Genomic DNA, 16,898 nt, shown 5'->3' with positions numbered 1-16,898 from the left:
TGTGACACAAAATTTTCACCTTTTTTACTCATGGTTTGGAGGCACAGGCACGTAGGGCCAGGGTTTATTTGGCAGGTAAACACAGATGAATCACTATATTCTAAATCTCGGCCACCTGGAGCATGAGTCGAGCGCTGCGGTCCGCGCATGCGCAGATTGTGTGTACATCGGCCGGTGCAGGGGACAGCGGTAAGCTGTTTTGATAATGTTTTAATCAAAACCTTGATAAGTTAGTTTTCGTGAACAGTAAATGTACATTTGAAGTGCAGTTACTGTTTGCATACAGGAGAGTTGCTGCCATTAGTGATCGTGTTTTATGCTTTTAAAACATTCAGAGCCAACAGCCAGCGGACGTAAATTCGGGCCTCGCTCTTGATAACAAATCCAGCACGAGGCTAATCTGGCAACAAAGCTAACGACGTGCAGATGCTAAGTGTAAAATATCTATGTATACAGTACACGTGTTACAGCAGCCATGCTAGGCTTTAAGGTGGTGGTAGCTAAACAAGGCACGTTTTAACAGTGTGGACGAAGCCACAACTACTTATCTAAAAAAGCTGCTGTTAACCACAATAACAGCATTAGCTAGCGCTAGCCTCCTGTCAGTTGATCTCGCTAACGTTAGCCAGGGTGCTGTGTCAGCAGTTACCTTACTAATCAATGGAGCACTGAAGAAATTAAGGGTAACATGTACTGATACTTCTTGTCTACGAATAAGTCATTTGTTCCCTCAAATGGCTCAACTATTTCAGTCCCTCACGTCAGGCTTAATGGCGTTAAGGTATTGTAAGATAACAGTTGGAGCTAGCCAAAGTTAAAGGTTTTTGTGGCTTGTCCAGTCAGTGTTAACAACATGCTAGCCGTGTAAAGGTAAATGTATTTCTTCAAATTTAAAATTTGAGGGAATTTGTTGCATTCACATCATAACGTTATATCCACTTCCCATTGGTATTGCCTCTCGTACAGTTTTGATGCTGACTCGGTAATTGCTTTGGTACTCTTTGTTTACTCTGTGTTGTCAGACTTTGGCTGCAAATGCATACTCGTCTCTCTGTGGAAATCACTTAATTGCCAAGTAAACAGTGACAGGATACAGCCAATAAAAACTGGTTGCTTGGTATTCAAGCAGTTTCATACCCCAAACGTATTTTACAGAATAATAATGTTTAAAAATGTTTTTCTTGTGTCAGTATAGGTCCAAAAATGATCAAAATTCTCTTACCGCTGATATTTGCTGGATTTCCTAATTTTATGATTTGTTTTGTTTTTAGTTACACGCATTGATTTGGTGAGCAGAGACTGCCCTTATCTTGAATGAGTCATGGCCCAATTCGGGGGACAGAAGAATCCGCCCTGGGCGACTCAATTTGCTGCCACAGCAGTGTCCCAGCCGGGCCACTCAGGACAGTCTCTTGACCTCAACAGCCTGCACTGTAAGTATAGCAAACCAGAGGGTCTGGGCTATTTCATTTCCCCTTTTACCGGGTGCTCGTTGCGCTCATAAAAATGTTGTACTCTTTTGTTTAGAAGGAGTTAATCTCACTGACTCTTACACCTGCTACCACATCATCTCCCCCATCCTATTCCAATAAATTGTTCCCCAGTTTATCACACTTCCTCTGAATCTGGTGCCTTGTTTTCCTTCTCTGCAGCTCTGGGCGTTCAGCAGCCATCTATTCTGGGAGCATCTCCCTCTGTTTACTCTCAGCAGTCAGCCTTGGCTGCAGCTTCTCTCAGCAACCAGTCTGCAGCAAACTATCAGCTGTCTCAGCAAACTGCTGCCTTGCAGCAGCAAGCTGCAGCGGCTGCTGCAGCAGCATTACAACAGGTCAGTCACAGCAAGGTAGTCCAAAGCATAGTCAGCAATCTATGCATCTTGTCATGGTCACATGTAACAATGTTTGATCACCTAAGATCTCGCCCATGTTCTTTTTGATGTCTGTAGTCTCAGATCAATACAGCTCTCCAGCAGTATCAGCAACAGCAGCAGCAGCAGCAGCAACAACAGCAGCAACAGCAGCAACAGCAGCAACCTCCCCAGCAACCCCCTCAACAGCAACTGTACAATGTACCTCATCAGGTGAAACATAGGCTCATTTTGTTTTGTGTCACACTTTATTTTGGATAGTCCTCATATTGATTCTAACCTTGGAAAAATCATTGGCTCCCAAATAAATGACACTGGCATTACATTTTATATTTAGATTCTATCGTGGCTTTATATAAATTGTGATGTGTCAGCAAAAGAGAAGACTAAAGTGTTGTTGGGAAAATGAGCACAGCTAGGCACATACAGCACTAAATTTAAAACTCCCCAAGCTTTGATTTGCCTGTGGATAATATCACTTTACAATCTTTTGATATTGAATTGATATTAAATTCACTCCTGGAATCATTATTATAGATTTTCCATTGTCCTTTAGTGCTACATATTTTAAAATAACTTAGCAGTTCTCTTGAGGCAGATCATGGGAATGTGCTATAAGTGTAATTTGATACGACTATGCAAGTGACAGTGTGTTTTATCCATCAGTGAACGCACAACATTAGGCTGTAGAGAACTGATATGAGAGTGCAAGGTGTGGAGTTGTAATGTGGGAAAATCTGTTGTATCAAGTCAGCAAAATGTTTACTCTTGGTATTTTCTGTTTTCCTTTTTCCTTCACAGCTCCCACAGCCTCAACAGGCACTGATTTCTCAGGTAATGTGCAAAAACACATGTACATTTGCCACATACTGTATATTGTTTGTCTTTTCGAAGCTGACAATCCAGGCTTGCAGTTGGGGTTGAATTAACTGCATACTGAGTTACTCAAAGATCTCATACGTGTCTTTTTTCTATGCGCATATCTATTTTTACATGCATATCATGTTCAAAGTCACATGGGGATGAAGCCTATACCAGCATGCATTGAGTGAGAGGGAGGGTACACCACAGACTGTCTGTGAACATATCTGTGTAATTTTTCTTCATTCTCTGTTCATTGGTTGTTCTCACATCAAAAATATTACTTGTGTAAAATACTTCCTATCAGGTTTACCTCAGAGCAGCACTCTGTCCAAAGCTGAACAAAGTATAAAATACCGTTTTCCATAGCCACTTTCTTCTCACTTTTCCATCTGCGTAGATGTAGCAGTGTTGGACTGAGGCTGTTATGCAGGTCTCTGGTATTTAGTAATTGGGTTTAGACCTGCAGGCCAAGTGTGTACATAGTAGCAGTTTTTTTTAAATTCTTCTTTCTATTCTTTACCCTCAGCCCCCTGTCGCCCTGCCCACCAGCTTGAGCCTGTCTAACCCTCAGCAGACAGCCCAGATCACTGTTTCCTACCCAACACCACGTTCAAGTCACCAACAGCAGACGCAGCCACAGAAGCAGCGAGTTTTCACTGGTGTCGTCAACAAGCTGCATGACACATTTGGCTTTGTAGATGAAGATGTCTTCTTTCAGCTAAGGTGAAATAGAGTGTGGTCCTTCTTTATTTCTTTCGGTATTTCTTTTGGAAATGCTCTCAATGTCCTTAGCTATAGTTTCTTCACTGTATGCATTACATTGACACTGCCTTTTTCCTATGCCAGTATTACCCTGCACATGTCATTTCCTGGGCCATTATTTGGCACCCTTATTTGTATACGTGCACCTTTTTCAATTTGAAACTGATGTGACCTGACATATAGAGATGTTCATAGGTGTCTGACTGCTTTTTTATATATATCTTTTCAGTGCTGTGAAGGGGAAGACACCGCAGGTGGGTGACAGGGTCCTAGTGGAAGCTGTGTACAACCCGAATATGCCCTTCAAGTGGAATGCCCAGCGCATCCAGACCTTACCTCAGCTAGCAAACCAGTCGGTGAGAACACTGAGAGGTTCTACTAATTTGCTCAAGATTTCTGTTTAAATTATTGCTGACTTTGTGATTTATTTTTTTAATTTAATTTTTTTTAAAATATCATTATGACTGCATTCCATGCAGCGTCAGTGTTAAGTCACTGTGTTAAAGTTGCCCTGTCTGCTACAAAAATATAAAAACATATACTTTGTCCTCCTTTACTGTTTATAAATGATTTAATTCATCCATACTTGCTATGTAATGATATCCACATGATAGCTTTTTCTCACATTTGAATAAGAGTCCCACTGATACTGGGAGTTGCACACAATGTGAACGAAAAATTGCCCCCAATTTTCATCAATAGAAACTCTGGTCGGATTACTCTGTACTTTGTGTTTGCCTGTTTACTTCAGTTAATTTTAGCCTTTGGCTTTATTGATTTGAGTAAACATTGGAAGAGTTGTTGACTTGCCTTTGTTACAGAGGCTACATGGTGAAAATGACAATGTATCTATTTGATTTTTGAATGTTCAAAAGTGGAATTCCCAGGTTTATTTTAAACCCTGGACAAATCATCCCTCTGAGTCTGAGGAGAGACCTAATATATTTAAGTGTTTATTCTTTTTCTTTTTTTCAGATTTTATCTTCTCGCTGTACCTCTCTGTCTTTTATTGACTGTTGTGTCCTCAATCCCTCCTAGCATCAGCAGCAGCCTCAGCCTTTACCTCAAGCTTCCCCACAGCTCGGCAGCCTTTACAATGAACCAGGGATGCAGCTGCGCTACTCAGACATGCACTCCACTGCGGACAACAGACAAAATGTAACCCCCAAGCCCTGAATTACACTTTTTTTTTGGTCCTTCTCCCTACTCAGTTTTTTTCTTTGCTGCCTGGCTTTCTTCCTTAACCTATTCATGGTGAACTATAACCATAATTACATCTGTTTTTAACTTCAGTTTTTGCTTGTTATATTAGTTTGATGCTGTTTCCAAATGGATATAACCACACTTTTTGTAGTTTTTTTTTAACAACTTTCTTTAGTTTAAGGTACATTAATATGTCTTACAGAGAGACTGTTTTTATACTATTGCTTCACAGTACATTTTTGAATGGCCTCTTTGTGGTGAATTACAGCCTTTTTACCCAGATTATATTTTTTTCGTTTGGAAAACAAACTAATGTTGTTTGAGCTATTGTTTCAGAGGTGTTTTTACCATGTGAGCATTTTAATGTTAAAATCAGTAATTCTCTCTGATGACAGGGACTCAAGGAAAAGCTGCTATAAATAAGAATACACATTCAACATATTTTAAATAATGTTAGGAACAGTATGCAGTGTGATATGAGCATTTGTCCAACTACGTAGAACTGTGTTATAACTATGCACTGTAAATGCAGTGCTGTTCAGAGTTTTTGAAAATACATTTTAAGAAACTGTGTTGGTTTGCAATAATCCTGGGTGGTTTGAAGTACCACACAAATCACCAACTGAATTATTGCCTTACCAAACAGTGGTATATGTACAATTTTGATAATGGTATTTGTAGTTGCATATATATTTCTGAATATAGTAGCAGTTTGGCCATTTGGTTCAAGTGACTATACTTTAAACAGAGGATCAGATTTGATGTCAGCACCGTCTTTTCCTCTGAATGTTGCCAAACTTGTCTACTCACTAAATACCTAAATTATTCTCAGAATATACCACTCAGTCATAAATGTTGTTACATGAGAGCATGTAATTGATAAAGCGCCACTCATCATGCTGCTTTACGGTCTTGACTACAGGTTATACACCAGACATGAAACTCAAAGTAGCAGATATTACTTCAATGTGAATGACCAAAAATTAAAAGAACTATTATCAAAATAACGTTAAAATGACATGGAGTACACAGTGAAATGCTACTACTGTAATCCAATATTGACCTCAAACTCAAGGATAGAGGTGGTCTTGTGTTGACATGTTAAATGCCAGGCATTAACCGTTTGACTTTTGTTAATATACAGAAATTTATATCTGGCTTTAGGTAAAATTATCTCATATGAGACAAGTATAAAAGTCAATACTGAGTAATGGTGTAAAGAATGGTTTCAGGTCTGCCTTTGAACATGTCCTTACCTCCATTTTTTCTTTTGCACCTTTTCTTTAGAACCAACCTCAAGCTCCTAACATGATGAAAGCAGCCCCCACCATGCTGCAATCACTACCTCCCCCAACCACATTCAGTGTTCCGGCCCAGGCTCCCCCTCCTTCCCTCCTGCAGGCCCAGCTGTCTGCTGCCTCTCTGGCCCCTCTACTCCAAAACCCTCCTCAGCCTCTGCTGCCACAGCCTCCGCCCAAAGGTAAAACACTTGTCAGTGGAAATGCATTTATCTGGTATTGGATATAAAGCAGTCAGAGAAATGGTGACGATCACTGTTGTCTTTGTACCTGTTTTGATACAACATTGGCCACAAAATCAAAGCCGAATGTGTGGTATTTGAAGTGGTTTTAAACAAGCAGGTGCTTTGTTTTATGTGTTTTGTTCTAGATGTGTTTCCAGGGGGTCTGCTTCAGTCCCCAGTGAGGATGATGCCACAGCCCCAGCCTGTCCGACGGATTGAACCCCCACCTCGTTTCCCCAGTCGCAATGATCGAGGCCCTGAGCTCATCCTCAGGACTAAAGAAGAACGCAGGTGAGATGGTGATAGATATCATCCAAAATAATTTGCCACTAACAGTTGCATTTAGCTGATGCTTGTGTCACTGTCCTATACATTTCTGCCTGCTATTAGTCATTAGTCATATTAATGTCTGTACTTAATTCATTAGCCGAGATAGAGACCGTGAACGCAGGCGATCGAGGGAACGCTCGCCTGCACGCAAACGTTCGAGAGACCGCTCACCGAGACGTGATCGCTCACCGAGACGGCCTCGCAGGGTAGTGCCTCGCTACACCGTCCAGTTTTCCAAATTCAGCTTAGATGGGTGAGTACAGTCCTCTCAGTGTTTCTTGCTGTGTAACTGTAAACAGACCATAGTCTTGTAATCTGTAGGCACTTAAGTGTAAAACTCAACAATATGTCTACAATGTATTGCTGAGGTAGTAACGGTCCTCTGTGTGTTCTGCAGCTCCAGCTGTGACATGATGGAATTGAGGAGGCGCTATCAGAGCCTCTACATTCCCAGCGACTTCTTTGATGCTGTCTTCACCTGGGTGGATGCCTTCCCTCTGACACGACCCTTCCAGTTGAGTAACGCCTGTAACTTCCACATCTTGCACAAAGAGGTGGATCCTCTAGTTAAGAACACGGCTGTGCTGGACCCTCCCGATGCCAACCACACCTACAGTGCTAAGGTATGATAAATACACCGCACTAGTGCAACTTTCACCTTCAGTGCGATGCAGTAGGCAAACGGAAACCACAGATGTGGAGAAACATCATCCCATGTTTTTATTTCTCACAAAGTACTAAGAGCCATTATCAAACTGCTACTGGTGGTGATAGGACCAAACTAATATGACACTTAATACCAAATCTAAAAAATATTCAACGAATGTGTATCACAGGCACCTTTTAGACTAAATGAAAACACTCTCAAAAATGAAAATCAAATTTCACTCGTTTTTAAATAAGTGTCATAGCTAAAAATTTAGAAACAAATGCGTAGACCTGCAGATATACACAACATGTAGCTGAGATGATTAAGGAGTATGTGACAGGGGTGGTGCAACACTGCTGCTACAGTCACCCAAGAACCACCTCCCTTTATCCCTACACCAGGATGTTTACATGTGTTTGGGAGAAGGGTGTTTCCAATTCACGCTGTTACTAATCAGATAACGTGGTGTCTTTATGATTCAGGTGATGCTCCTGGCTAACCCCAGCATAGAGGAGCTCTACCACAAGTCCTGTGCTCTTGCAGAGGACCCCCAGGAAATGAGAGACTCCTTCCAACATCCTGCTAGACTCATTAAGGTACTTCACATCCTTTCGCTGCCTGTAACATACACATGAGCTGACAATGATGTAATGTTCCTATTCCATTGCTGAGCCTTCAAAATGTGGAAAAGTCCTAACTGATGTTGGCTGGCATGTGTAAATAAACCTGGTGTTTTTATCTCCTTCGGTTGTAGGTCCTCAGAGGTATGGTTATTTTGATATGCTGCTGACCTTTTTGTTTCTGTCTCTATCCTCTTTTTTTTGCTCTTTCCACCCTCCACACTCCTTTATCCATATTTCCCATTTCCATCTGACCTGTACTCTGTGCCTCTCCTTTGTACCCACCTGTCTTTCGGCTTCAGTTTTTGGTGGGAATGAGAGGTAAAGATGAGGCCATGGCCATTGGCGGTCACTGGTCTCCCTCTCTGGATGGAGCAGACCCAGAGAAGGATCCTTCAGTCCTCATAAAGACAGCCATACGCTGTTGCAAGGCACTCACAGGCATAGACCTTAGTCTGTGCACTCAGTGGTAAGAGCTGCTATTCTCATCACTATTTTTTTGTCTCACTGATTGTGTTTCTTTTTAAACCTATTAACTCTGCTGGTACTAAAATCCTTAATTGAGTATCTAGAATATGTTGTTAATTTTACTACCTCTATACTAAATCTCATCCTGGACATGTTGGGTGATATTTTTTGGTTTCCTTTTTATATCAATGATTATTGTGTTGTTAATTTGCTATTGCTATTTGCTATTATTTACATTTATTACTTATTGTGTTGTGCAATGTTCTTTTTGCCTTTTTGTGTGTTGTCGTCTTGGTTCTCTTTCTTTTACACTCTATACATATATACACATTTCATTGTGATGACAAACCAAACGCATGGACTTTGTGGCTGGAAGCAGTAGCCTGGACCAGAAGATACTGTCATTACTTTTTTTTTTTTTTTTTTTTTTTCTGTTCTCTCTGTTAAATATCTTACATATTTAACTGGCTTTCAATGTCCTGTTGATTCTGTCTCTCTTCGCACAACCCTAATGTAGTGCGTTAAGTGTATCCTAGGTTAAATGCAGAACACTCGTCCATAATTGGCTGAAGCTATAAAGGGGTTGTATTGGGGGTCTGATTTATTTCATGTGATTGTCTGTCAACTTTCTCAAAATGGCTGGCGTAACCTGTGACAACAGTTGGAGAGCTGCAGACTGGGTCCATTTGTCTATGCTGTGTGTTATAAGGGAGAAGGGCCACTGTAATGATGTGTACGATCATTCAGTGATCTCATAGGAGGGAGTAACTGTAGAAGGCTCGCCTTAGCAAGGCTTGCCTTTTATACTGTGCCCTGACCAGAATGTTTCTTTCCAATGCACCCTCTTCCTTTGCGACAGGTATCGTTTTGCAGAGATTCGCTATCATCGGCCAGAGGAGACACACAAGGGGCGGACAGTCCCTGCTCATGTGGAGACAGTGGTTTTGTTTCTTCCGGATGTTTGGCATTGTCTTCCTACCCGCTCAGAGTGGGAGGTGCTGTCACGGCGACTCCGGGAGCAGCTGGCTGAGAAGCTGTCGGCCGAGCGAAAGGAGGCGGATGGAGAACAGGCACTGAACCGCTAATCCCTCTCTTCTCATTTCCGCTTCTCACAGGAAGGCACAGGAATTACAAAAAACAAACCCCAGATACACATCAGACACAAAGCACACCTCACAATTCTTGCACACAAACAAGAACACAGGCAGATTATTGTTCCACCAAACCTCACCTAGATTTCCTCTGTTTACTCCTCCACCTGTCCCCTCCTCCTCTGCTCCAACTCCTCCATTCCTCCATCAGCACTCCCACCTTCCCTCACATCCAGCAGACACATACAGTGGAAGCAGTGAGACTAGGTTGTGTTGTGTAGGCCCCGATCGCAACTGGTAAAACAGCTTCCAGTTCCTCAAATACCTCATTATTGGGAGCTAATCTGGGTGTAATCATTCATGTTAATCCTGGCATTTTCTTGAGCATTTCTTTGAATGATACTTGCTTAACCTGCTTTCATTTTGGGTGCTTGCAAATTTCTTGAGCAGTGATCTCAAATTGTTTCCCAGATTTTAACCAGTGGTGATTTTTTTTAAAACACTGGAATCTGTAATTTTTATTTAAACTGGAATCTGTGGAGTCAGTTGCATTTAAATAATGTGTTTGTTGTAGAAATGTGTATTTTTATGATTTTTCACATCAATTTGATATCGTCTGACTTCGAAAAGAGAACCTCCCCCAAGTCCTGTTTCTTGTCTGTTCTTGTTGTTGGATTCTACATTCTCATTTGGACTATATGTAGAATTTGGTTTTTCCAGGGCAGTTGGTTGGACAGAAGGACAGATGGCTCCTATCTGACATAGGTGTATAAAACCCATAAATGGCAATACCCAATACCCAATACCCAATCATAGGCCATGGTAGGGCCACCCTATCCTCACTCCGTTTGGAGCCCAGCTTCAGTTCACCTGATGTACCTACACACCTTTTGGACACACCTCTCATTGATTTTTACCTTTTTTGTGTTCCACAGATTGATTGATTGGCAGCTGGGGGGCATTTCTGTTGGTTTTCATAAGAGCTAGAGAGCTTCCCTGTGTCACTTCAGTAGCAGTGGATTTAAACACAGTCGAGAGCTCACTAGGACAAGACACTGAAAGACAGATGTGACCTTGCTTCTTGCACGGATCAGCTTTAAAGCTCACTAAAGCCATGAGTGTTGTACTGACTGTTTGCTATCCCACCTCTCTCTCTCTCTCTGCCTGTCTCTATCTTAATGATTTCCTGTCAAGGAGGAAGAGGAGAAGGATGACGATGAATCGAAGGATGTTAGCACTCCCACTCACTGGGCTAAACTTGACCCAAAATCAATGAAGGTAAGGCTCAGTTCTTATAGAGATGTGCAGCTGAGCAGATTTGCAGATAAGCAGACAAGGAACAAAGTTGTTAAAATTACCTGTGGACCTGTAACATCTTAAAAAAAAAAAAAAATACTGACTTTTATATTTTTGTTATGTAGAAATCAGTTCACATCAGTTTGGAGCAGCTAAATTATATCCAGTCATAACACAAAGCATGCCCCCATCTCTTCCCAAGGTTAAATGTTTTTCTCTGTTTTCTCTCCTTGTAGGTAAATGACCTGCGGAAAGAGCTTGATTGTCGCTCTCTAAGCTCTAAGGGGTTAAAGTCGCAGCTGATCGCTCGCCTCACAAAGCAGCTGAAGGTTGAGGAGCAGGTGGAGGAGTCCAAGGAGCCCGAGAAACCGGAGAGCAAAGCTACGGAGGAAGAGGAGCCAATTCGCACTGAGGAAGACAGAGAAGTACAGAGACATTTATTAACTAAATAATTGTGTGGAAAAGATTTGATAATATGAAAGAATAAAGTAGATGTAATGACATTTTTGTTATTGTGGCAGCACTAACGTGGATGTCTCCTTTCTATATTGTACCAAACATCTGTGCAGTTGTTACTTAGAGGCAAGAATTCAATTTCATAGATTTGGCAGTTTTTTCAATATTGTAAAACCTTTTCAGAAACTAGATTTATCTTAAATTTCACCTGAAGTGCTCCTATAACTGAAGAGTTCTTCTCTTAGGAGGAAGAGAGGAAGAGGCAGGAGGAGCTTGAACGCCAGCGGAGAGAAAGACGCTACATCCTCCCGGATGAGCCCACCATCATCGTACACCCCAACTGGGCAGCCAAGAACGGCAAATTTGACTGCAGTGTTATGTCCCTGAGCGTGCTGCTGGACTACAGACTGGAAGACAACAAAGAGCATTCTTTTGAGGTGAACATTAACTGCCATTTTACATTTATTTTACGCAACAAAAATATAAAAATCTACAGTGTACATGTCCTTTATTGGTGTGGTAGGCCAATAGCTTCAGTTTTGATGGTCATAAACCCAACATGTTTGCCTATGCAAGTCGGTAATACACCATTTTCTGTTTTTTCCACAGGTCTCCCTATTTGCTGAGCTGTTTAACGAAATGCTACAGAGAGACTTTGGTTATCGCATTTATAAAGCCCTTGCTGCTCTTCCTGCCAAGGACGAGAAGAAGGAAAAGGAGAAGAAAGCCAAAAAAGAGGCAGAAAAGAAGGAGGCTGAGAAGCGTGAAATAAAGAAGGAAAAAGAGGAGGAGAATGAAGAACCAGCAGTGAAGAAGACCAAAGAGGATGAGGAGGATAGGAGGAAGGTAAGCCATTCACACCTATTTGGTGTTTTCAACCTGTCATCTGCTCAAAAAATGGTATGTGGTTTCATGCAATTGTGTGACTTGTGTTTTTAACCAGTATGAAGAAAAGGCTGTGAAAAAGGAGGAGTCTCGTGATGAAGAGGAGAACGAAGATGATGGTAGCACGGCCAATGCTGAAGAATACGACCCCATGGAGGCTGAAGATGCAGATGACGACGATGATGATGGTACTGCACTCTTCTTCAAATACATCCGATTTATTTTTGAATTTCCCACTATGATTTGGTCTGTGATGAGAAACCATGCACCACGCTGAACCCGTGATGGATAACATTTCCACAGTTTCTGAGGCCTTTAGTGGGAAAGCATTGCTTTCTGATTTGACAAAAATGTCTTGTGTTCACACTGCTAAAAAACTCACAGTAATAATAATAAAATTTAAAAATGTATTGGTGAAGATCAGGGATCATTGTTGGTCAACTTCTTTTTCATTCCACTGATAGATGTTTGACTAACCTGCTCCATTTGTCCCCACTCTGTCCTCTTCATATTTCTTTTGCTATTTCTTAGACAAGGATGATGATGACTCTAATGACAGAGACAGGAAAGACCGCAAGGACGACCGCAAGTCATCAAAAGAGAGATCCTCCAAAGACAAGGTTGGTTAGTTACTGTTGTAGGCCTAGACATCGATGTTGTGTAATCGTTGTTGTTGGTATAAATGTGGTGGTTGTTCTTACACCAGGAGAAGAAGCAGATGGTCACACACAACAAGGAGCTGCTGATGGCGTTTGTCTACTTTGACCAGAGCCACTGTGGCTATTTGCTGGAGAGAGACCTGGAGGAGATCTTATACACACTGGGACTGCACCTGTCTCGTGCTCAGGTGAAAACCCATACATACAGACTAACTTAATCATGTCCTTGGTCTGTTTCTGGATCTGTACGTCCTTGATTCTTAGTCTGTCAGACTGTCTTATTCACTTTGCTTACCCACTGACTGCCTGCCCGCTGATGCCTTTGTCTGTTTTTCTCTAGGGACGTGTACATCAACCTACAGCTCAGATAAACTGTGTTATTGATTTTTGTCTGTTTCCAGATAAAGAAGCTGTTGAACAAACCGGTGGTCAGAGAGTCTTGTTACTACCGTAAATTGACGGACAGGGGAAAGGATGAACCCATTCCCTCCTTTAATGAAGCCCAGATAGAAAACCTCTTAGGTAACACCATGTTTTTATCAGTGTTTCAATACAGTCAATTAAGCACAATTTTTAAGTCTTATCATGACATTGGCAGTGTCACAAAATAAGCTACAGCGACCATACGGCAAACTCTTTTCCTTTATGAAATTCTTCTCCCCTCCTCTTTCTGTCAGGTAACCGAGGACTACTTCCTGCTCCAAAAGCTCGTGCTCAGTCAGAGGCCAGTGAGTCTGGTAATCTGATCGTCTATAATGGAGCCATGGTCGACATTGGCAGCATGATGCAGAAACTGGAGAAGAGTGAGAAGGCAAGAGAGGAGATAGAACAGAAACTCATGGTGCAGGATGCCAAAATGGGTATGATACATATTGTATTATCCTGTATATGTTGTCTTTGGAAATAATTTCATGGTGCTGTGAGTTGCAAGCCACACTCTGTGTCAGTAGTCCATCAGGACAATGATCTGGCTCAATTTGAGCTTTGCTACAAAGAAGCCCAGTCTCACCTCATTCAGCATTCTTCCTTCTGTGATTTCTGTTGAGATGTAGACTGGCACATTGCTACCAACTATTGTTTTTGATTGTGAATATTCAGACAGAGTGGTAAGGAAAGTATGAAAAATGTTTTGTACAGAAACACACTGCCTTTTATGGAATAGAAAAGACCTAAGAGACTAAACTTGTTCGACCCACCAGGGCAGGAATAGTGTCCTTGTCTCTCAAATAAACACAATAATCCTAACATAATGGAAATAAACACACAATACAAGACAGTAATATATGTGCAGGAGTTAATTCAATTTATATAATAAAAATCTTTCAGCATGGAGGTGTTTTAGGGCTGTTTATTCATTTAAATGCATGTGAAACAAAGCATTTCTCGCATATGTTTTTGTATACAGAAGGTGTTCCATAGAGGTGCTTTCCTGTGTACAGCAGTATTGTACCTTTTGTGGCAGCCTATAATTTTTACAGCGCTTTTGACAACTCTAGTAAGCTGTGTTGCTGTAGTCAGGTTCCTGTACCAGGTCAAGGACGTTAAACACAAGGATGCTCTCTATTAGGCTGACCTACATTTTTTCCAGGACATGCTTAAAGCTTTCGAACATATAGCATCATCGTTGTCTGTGAAATTCAATGTGATCTACATATATTTGCAGATATTTAACTTCACTGCAACAGACTGGACACAAAGTGAAACCGATGGTACTGGATACGCATAATTTAAAAACCTAGCTTAACAAACAGATTGTAAAGACACGTAAAATTCGACTGTAATAAGTTGGCCAAAAAGACTTACCTTTTGGTTGATAAGATTAGTATTCCCGATATTATGCAGCTTGAAAATCCAATTTTTTTAGATGTAGTATATTTTTCTGATTATTGAGTAGTAGAAAAGCGTAATTTGACCTGACTTTGCCTCTTGACGTCCACTGTGCTTAATTGTTTACCTGCCTTCGCTGGTAAACAATTCCCTCTGACTTTTTGTTGTTTTATTCCAGATGAAGATGCAAAGGTTAAAGCACAGTTGGAGCAGGCTAATAAAGCCTTTTCCAGGGAACTGGAGGAGGTGAAAAGCACTCTGAGCCAAACTGAGCAGACTCTGAAGGCTGTGGAGGAGAAGAAGTCGATCTACCACGACCACATTAGCAAGACGTCCAACACCTTGATGTCCACCGTCAAAGGGCTGCTGGCAGTGCTGAATAAGGTGCACCATTTTAAAAAAAAACAAAAAACAAAAAAAACCCCACCAACCTGCTGTTAATCTGTTTCATTTTTACGAGGAAATGAGCTCACATTCACTGAATGCCTTTTCTTTCTCTCTCAGGATCAGGAAGTAGACGAGTCTGTTGAAGAAGTCACCGGGGATCGCATTCGGACATCTCAAACGAATGGTGCTGATGATTGAGTTACACATTTGAAATAAATAAAACTAATCTGTAACACTGATTATCTTTAAAATTGTAAATATTCACTAAAAAAAAAAGCATCATTTGTTTTATTTGGACCTATTGTCTCCCAAGTACATGTATAAATTAATTAATGGCTTAGTTCCCTTGTGTTAATTTGTATAATAGATTTTTTTTCCTGAGGATTTACTTTTCTTACCTTGAATAATTTTAACTATGTTAAAGCTTTGAAAGGCTTATTTTCATAGTTTTAAGTAAGTTAAGATCAGTTGCTAACATTTCTTTTTGCCATTGCTTTAGCTTTGTTATGGCCAATAAAATGCCACATTGTAGATTTAAATGCCAGTATGTGTGAGTTGTACTTTTCAGAGGTGTTTGTTTTTCTAATGAGCAATAATGATGCTATTTATGTGCAAGAGAATTCATTAAAAACAAACTATATTTAAAGGAAACTAATTTCGGATGGAAAAGGGTGGGAAGGGGCTCTATGTGGTTCAAACAGAATTTCTTTATAAATCGTCCTCATCCACTGTTTAACCACAACTGTGTTCAATAAACACATTCAGTTTGCAGTTCTTCTAATTGGCTAATTTAACTGGTTTCTGCTCTTGTGTTTTGTTTTTGTTTTTTTGTTTTTTTTTCCTTTTCTTTTTTTCTTAAAAAACACATGACTATGCATGATTCCTGCCTATCGGACCTTTTTGCTGTCAGCACCTGCTGGTTGTTTCCACCGACTGCTGCGCTGCCACCTACAGTGCTTCATGTTTTACTGTGACGAGCATATGTCTTGTTTTCAGAACAAGGATACTACACATGAGCCAAAAATAAGCTCAATGAATGTGTGTTCTGCTGAAGGAAACGTTGCTGCAGAGACATGAACATTTTTAAATCCATCTCTGAATTGTGTGTGTTGGTTTGGGTTGTTCTAGAAAAGAGCCACAATTATATTCAAATGTGCTCCAAAGCAGGCAATTTTATTTTTCTATTGAAAATGTACTCTATGGATGTCTTGTGCAAGAGTAAAGTGGTCCATTTTAACACTACAGTGTGTCTGCTTTTTTTTTTTTTCAACCTGTTTGTATGACTTAATGTTAATAATTAACTGAAAGATTGCTCACATTTGAAAGGCCTCTTTCCCAGTAGACATTGTGACCTGTCGCAGTAGAAAAGCGCAGGTGTCACTAATAACAATAACAGTGGCTTTGTTCTATTCAAGTCTCCCAGGAAGACATGGCAGTGTGACAGTGAGCCCACGTGAACAATACTAGGACCCTGAAACTGAAGCAGTTATATGGATTTCAGACATCATTCATTTTATTATTTACACCTGTGCTTTTCCTGTTATGGCACATTAAAATGTCCTCTGAGAAAAAGACCTGTTGTTTGTGGTCGAAACATATTAATGTGATTTTTCAGTTGACCCGCTGAAGAAGCATATCCCAAGGAGTCTGATTATTATAGAGCTGTGGCTTTTTTCTGTTTGTAATGGTACGTGGCTCACCAGTAGGTGGCACAATATCATCTTCAGACATTCAGAAATTTTTCCCTGTTTGCATTTTCTTCTTCCTGGGAGATTTGCCTGAAATAACAGCACTGGTTATGGGCTTTTTTTTCACAGCAGACATTTTGACTTATAGTGGGAAAAGTGGGAAAATAGGTGTTACTATTAACATAAACTATGTCCCTGTTCCTAGAAATGTCCTAATGCAATGCAGCAATTATTAATGATTTTCACCTGTGCTTTTCCTGCTATGATAAAGTTTCTATTGTTAATTCTAAGGCCTGTTAATGAGAAGGAAAAAAAATCAAGTGT

The 16,898-nt window shown here is 40.7% G+C and overlaps 1 protein-coding gene across 2 annotated transcripts; it reads left to right on the top strand.

Moving 5' to 3' along the window:
• Positions 1-113: 113 nt before the first annotated feature.
• On the top strand, positions 114-16,118 carry ccar1 (cell division cycle and apoptosis regulator 1). 2 transcript variants are annotated; one of them, XM_040138314.1, is made up of 26 exons: positions 114-189; positions 1,272-1,433; positions 1,653-1,828; positions 1,946-2,080; positions 2,669-2,701; positions 3,258-3,454; positions 3,723-3,849; positions 4,532-4,651; positions 5,984-6,176; positions 6,365-6,509; positions 6,646-6,801; positions 6,946-7,171; positions 7,680-7,793; positions 8,120-8,286; positions 9,145-9,355; positions 10,571-10,654; positions 10,909-11,097; positions 11,374-11,565; positions 11,738-11,974; positions 12,072-12,201; positions 12,545-12,633; positions 12,720-12,860; positions 13,074-13,194; positions 13,350-13,532; positions 14,678-14,883; positions 15,004-16,118. In XM_040138314.1, exons 2-26 carry the CDS (start codon positions 1,322-1,324, stop codon positions 15,082-15,084), a joined length of 3,765 nt encoding a protein of 1,254 aa, XP_039994248.1. In that variant the 5' UTR covers positions 114-189; positions 1,272-1,321; the 3' UTR covers positions 15,085-16,118. The 2 variants fall into 2 exon arrangements, with proteins under 2 accessions (XP_039994248.1, XP_039994249.1); XM_040138315.1 differs by lacking the exon at positions 114-189 and adding an exon at positions 214-435.
• The last annotated feature ends 780 nt before the right edge of the window (positions 16,119-16,898 follow it).

This window comes from Xiphias gladius, chromosome 11, assembly GCF_016859285.1.
Source record: "Xiphias gladius isolate SHS-SW01 ecotype Sanya breed wild chromosome 11, ASM1685928v1, whole genome shotgun sequence".
Lineage (NCBI taxonomy): Eukaryota > Metazoa > Chordata > Actinopteri > Istiophoriformes > Xiphiidae > Xiphias > Xiphias gladius.
The sequence above is the reverse complement of the archived record's forward strand: the minus strand, read 5'-3'. Positions and strand labels throughout refer to the sequence as shown.

Bases quoted from the DNA above. Each gene is read 5' to 3' on its own strand.
- ccar1 (XM_040138314.1), top strand. From the start codon at position 1,322: ATGGCCCAATTCGGGGGACAGAAGAATCCGCCCTGGGCGACTCAATTT. The intron at 7,794-8,119 runs GTACTTCACATC...TTTCGGCTTCAG, and splicing joins ATCCTGCTAGACTCATTAAG to TTTTTGGTGGGAATGAGAGG. The intron at 14,884-15,003 runs GTGCACCATTTT...TTTCTCTCTCAG, and splicing joins TGCTGGCAGTGCTGAATAAG to GATCAGGAAGTAGACGAGTC.